This window comes from Choloepus didactylus, chromosome X (genome assembly GCF_015220235.1).
Source record: "Choloepus didactylus isolate mChoDid1 chromosome X, mChoDid1.pri, whole genome shotgun sequence".
Taxonomy (NCBI): domain Eukaryota; kingdom Metazoa; phylum Chordata; class Mammalia; order Pilosa; family Megalonychidae; genus Choloepus; species Choloepus didactylus.
This window is the reverse complement of record NC_051334.1, coordinates 129,768,760-129,773,882: the sequence shown is the minus strand read 5'-3', so window position 1 is coordinate 129,773,882 and position 5,123 is coordinate 129,768,760. Positions and strand designations below refer to the sequence as shown.

Here is a 5,123-nt window from a genome sequence, read left to right as displayed (position 1 = left end):
CCCAGCGCAAGAAACAGTTGTCATGTATCAACTGCAGATGAATTATTTATATCACTGTTGTGACATCCTTGGAAGCTGTATAAGCCCAGATAAGCTAGGTTATGCTGCAGTAACAAACAATCCCCAAACCTTTGTGGCTTATAATAATAAACATTTACATCTCAATCCTACTACATGCAGACAATAGGTCAGTGGGAGGGCAGTGGGGAGGGTTCTACTCATTGTAGATCTTAGTTGTACTCACTCTGAGACCCAGGCTGATAGAGCAAAAACCATCCGACTGACACTGTCAGTCAATATAGCATAGGGAAAAAGGAAAGTGGCAAAGCAAGCACTAGCTCTTCAAGTTTCCAGCTAGAAGTGACACATGCCACATCTGCCCACATTTCACGGACCAAAGCAAGTCATATGTCTGAGCCTGATTTTAAAGGGGTGGGGAAGTATAATCCTTCTGTAGATAGAAATATGATTAGAAGGGGCACAGAATATGGGTGATCAATATAATAGTCTACCAGAGAAGCTATAATAAATATGTACTGAACCTGAATAGATAACACAGTAGGCACTCTCTGAACATGAAGGTCTAGGTAGCTGTTATGAAATTATTCACTGCCCACTGATTGGCTAACTTGCCTCAGAATCCACCATTCAAACTCATTCCATTGGGTTAAAACATTGCACTGCCAGAAGTAATTGCCTGTCAAAGAGCAAATGTCTGGAGTGGGACACAACGGAAGTCCTCAGTGTGCCGAAACTAATAAAATATTCAGATTAGATGTCCATAGTGGGTTATTATCATTGGAAGCAGGGACCACAGCCCTGAGACAATTTATTTAATACTTATTATATGCCAGGCTCTGTGTTAGGCTCTTTCTTAGAGCATATTTTACTTTTTTCCCAGGCCAATTCTAATTAAAGATAATGTAAAAAATTAGAGAAGTAGGAAGGTTGCCCATGGTCACACAGCTAGTCAGTGTAGTTATAATGGATGCCAGAGGAAGATTTGACACTTAGGGTTCCACCTAGAGAGGGCATATAATGAGCCAAGCAGTGGGGTCTTTGGGCAATTAAGGGGAACACAAGGTGCTAGGGGTGATGGGGTGGTATGCACCCCATAAGCCAGGAAAATCTGCCCAAAGAGGATATCGCAACAGGTTTGATCTACTCCATAGTTCCACCCAGGGTTAACTGCTTTTTACTTGCACCTGAGATTGGTGGTTGTATTTTTTTTTTAGATGAAGGAGAGAACCAACATGATTCCCCACAGGGATCTATTGCAGAGCCTTCTCCAGGGAGCTGAGGAAGTTTCTTTTAGAAGAAACCTGTCAGTGGAGTCTGGCCTGCCAATCAATCAGCCTTCTTCCAGTGGCTGCAAGGACCCTTGCTTGATTATGTATTTATTGAATTATAAAGCCTGCCAGGGTGGATTACATGGGCTGTCTTTTATCTCTGACTGTTAGTGGATACCTCAGGAGGAAATGATGCTTAAAAGCCAATGAAGGGGAGTTTTCCAGGAAGATTGCCAAGTAGGAGAGACAGAGCAAAATCCTCCTCCATGAAAAACACTAGATAAAGAACAGAAAGCACTCCAGAACAGCAGTTCTAGGGTTCCACTGGCTGGGCAGGGACTTCTACACCACATAGTGAGTCCATGGCTGGAGAAGCCAAGAGACTACATTTAAGACCAACAAGTGTTCAGGCCAGAATGCCACCAGAGAATGGGTGGTTGGAGCCAGTTGATGAGTGCAGAGTGGAGCAGCCTTCCACACTGCATGCAAGCTCCTCAGCACTTGGCTGGGGGTAGCCCTTCACAGACCCACAACCAAGAGCCCCCATGCTGGGGCCTGGTGGTTGGAACAAGCAGACAAGCAAGGAAGGGGGCAACTTTCCATGCCCCATGCAGCCATCTTGGCAGTAGGCTGGGGAGATAACTCTCACAGCCCCATGGCTGCCAAGCTGGGGACTGGCTGCCAAGCATGGCACAAGCAGCTTTCTAAGCCCCATCTCTGCAGTTGGCTGAGGAGGTAACCCCTCACAGCCCCATGGTCAAGAGCTCCCTTGAGGGAATTCATGATTTGGTGGGCATGTGGCAGCGTCTGCTCTTTCTCCATGGAAGCCTGCAGTGTGCACAGCCTAGAGGCAAGGGTGCCACATGGAAGTGCCAGGACCCCTTCTCCAATCCTAGGGACTTGCATGTGCATGGCAGAGAGGGACTGTGGGGCAACTGAGCTGGAAGGTGAGATGCACAGCTCTGCAGCCTCGCAGCACTCCACCCAAATCTGCAGGAAGGGCCAGAACCACTATGTCCTGGAGCAGACTCCCCGCCAAATGGCACAGGGCTTGCCCCCATCCACATGGTTGGTGTCCCACCATGAATACAGATAATTAGTGCACTGATTGGATTTCCACATGGCTTGGACCCCCACTCAGTACATAGACAAAGTTGGAGGAAAACTGGCTTAAGGGTAAGAGGTGGCCCAAAAGCACATCTGCTGGTAGGACAGGGAAAGTACACTCCACCAAGCTGTAGCTCTGCCAAATTATACATAAATGTTCAAATAATCCTGCATATCCTAAAAGAACCCTATCAAGATAAGCAAATGCCAAGAGGCCAAAAACAACAGAAAATTATAAAGCATATGAAGAAACCAGAAGATATGGACAACCCAAACATCCAAATTAAAAAGCCAGAGGAGGCACAGAACTTGAAGCAATTAATCAAAGAAGTATACACAAACATCAGTGTCATGGCTACAGATAAAAAGTACATCAAGATGACCCTAGAAGAGCATAAAGAAGAATTGGCAGGAGTAAATAAAAAAAAATAGCAGATCTTATGGAAATAAAAGATACTGTTAATCTAATTAAAAATATTCTTGAGACACATAACAGCATACTTGAAGAGACAGAGGAGAGAATTAGCAAACTCAAGGGCAGGCCAATGGAATGCAAAAGCACAAAAAACAAATGGTAAAAAAACAAAAAAATTTGAAATGGACCTCAAGGAAATGATGGACAACATGAAGCATACAAATATAAGAATCATTGGTGTTCCAGAAGGTGAAGAGAAGAGTAAAGTGCTAGGAAGAGTATTTGAAGACATTGTTGGTGAAAACTTCCCATCATGTCTAAATGACATAAATATGCAAATCAAAGATGCCCAATAAACTCCAAATTGAAGAAATCCAAATAAACCCACTCCAAGACATATTCTTATCACATTGTCAAATGCTGAAGAGAAGGAGAAAGTTCTGAAAACAGCAAGAGAGAAGTGATTCACCACATATGAGGGAAACAACATAAGACCAAGTACTGACTACTCATCGGGCACCATGGAGATAAGAAAGCAGCGGTATGACATATTTAAAATTCTGAAAGAGAAATATTGCCAGCCAAGAATTCTTTATCCAGTAAAGCTCTCCTTCAAAATTGAGGGAGGCCGTCCCCGCCCCGTCGGCCCAGTGTCTGCTTTGCGGCACCGCGACCCTCCGCACCCCTGCGAACATGGCGCTGCGCGCGGCACGGAGTGTGCGGATCGTCTGCAGCCTGCGTGCGGCCTCGGCGCCTGCCACGTCCTGCCTGCGGCGGCCCTGGGGGCTGGGGACCGGCGCTGTTCGGACGCTGCGCACTGGCCCCGCTCTGCTCTCGGTGCGGAAATTCACAGACAAACATGAATGGATAACAACAGAAAATGGTATTGGAACAGTGGGAATCAGCAATTTTGCACAGGAAGCTTTGGGAGATGTTGTTTACTGTAGTCTTCCCGAGGTTGGGACAAAATTGAACAAACAAGAGGAGTTTGGTGCTTTGGAAAGTGTGAAAGCTGCTAGTGAACTTTATTCTCCTCTGTCAGGAGAAGTAACAGAAATTAATGAAGCTCTTGCAGAGAATCCAGGACTTGTCAACAAATCTTGTTATGAAGATGGTTGGCTGATCAAGATGACACTGAGTAATCCTTCAGAACTTGATAACTAATGAGTGAAGAAGCATATGAGAAATACATAAAATCTATTGAAGAGTGAAAATGGAACCCCTAAATAAACTAGTCTGAAACAGTATAATCCAGCAATATTTTAAATTACTGGTGGATAAAAATTTATAATAGCAACTTTTAGCAATACCATAGGAAAACAGAAACTACTTGTTCCAACTATGCTATTGAAAGAAAATACCCCTTAACCTTCTAATGATAGCAGGCAAACACAATTTGCATCTTTTTCATATCACCCAGTGATTTAGACCAGGATCTAGTTATTATTTTCAGAATCCATGAAATTATCAGAAGTAAAACTACTTGTAAAAATTATGTAATTCAGTTAAGATTGTTATCGTAAGCCTTACATAATATTGTAACTTGCTTACTTGAGTCCCTGGATTTGGGTCAAAATGCTTAATGATATATTCACTGGAAATAACTGGGAATAGACTTAAGTTTTTGTTAGTTGTACAGTGTCAGGTGAGAAACAGTAGTATCGTAACTTCCCAGTATATCACATTTGCTGGTGCTATTTTCATACAATGAAGCAACAGCCTTAGAGCAAAACAAGACACCCTTTAATAACAATGAAACATTCAACTTCTCCATTAATCATGCATTTTGTTTTGGTGTTAAATGTTTCACTCAGTGATTCTGCTACTATTTGTGGAAATGGTAATTTAGTCAAAATCTGATATTTTTTTTGAGTAAAGATCTAACTGCCCGATAACTTTAAGTACTTATTTTTGTTATCTTTGGTATAATCAAAAATAAATAATGACTTTGGTTTTCTGTCCTGCTAGGTTAAAAGAAGACAAGGAAAGGTGAAAAATTTTGGTCAGCAAAACACATGGCAGTCTTAAGAAGTTAAACGGTATTCAGGTTTTCACTTAAGAAAGGAGAATCAAAATGGACACAGTGAAGCTTTATGAGTTCAGATACTAAGATAATGAATATTGTCTTAGCTTAAGTATATAAGTTAAAGTGCCAAATGTGATACTTTCCAAGTGGTTAATATAGCATCTCTCTAAGCCAGCTATATAGTGTGCTGACACTTTAGGGTAAAAGTTTAATATATACACAAATACATACACACATACAGATAAAAGAGGCAGAGCCAGAACAGACAAGCTGCTCTCTCAGTTAC

General features: G+C 42.4%; 1 protein-coding gene across 1 annotated transcript; it reads left to right on the top strand.

Annotated features, from left to right (window-relative positions):
* The first annotated feature begins 3,504 nt into the window (after positions 1 to 3,504).
* On the top strand, positions 3,505 to 3,975 carry LOC119523343 (glycine cleavage system H protein, mitochondrial-like). Its single transcript, XM_037822108.1, has one exon. It carries the CDS (start codon positions 3,505 to 3,507, stop codon positions 3,973 to 3,975), a length of 471 nt encoding a protein of 156 aa, XP_037678036.1.
* Positions 3,976 to 5,123: the final 1,148 nt, after the last annotated feature.

Excerpts from the sequence above, each read along its gene's own strand:
- LOC119523343 (XM_037822108.1), top strand. The coding sequence starts at position 3,505 with ATGGCGCTGCGCGCGGCACGGAGTGTGCGGATCGTCTGCAGCCTGCGT.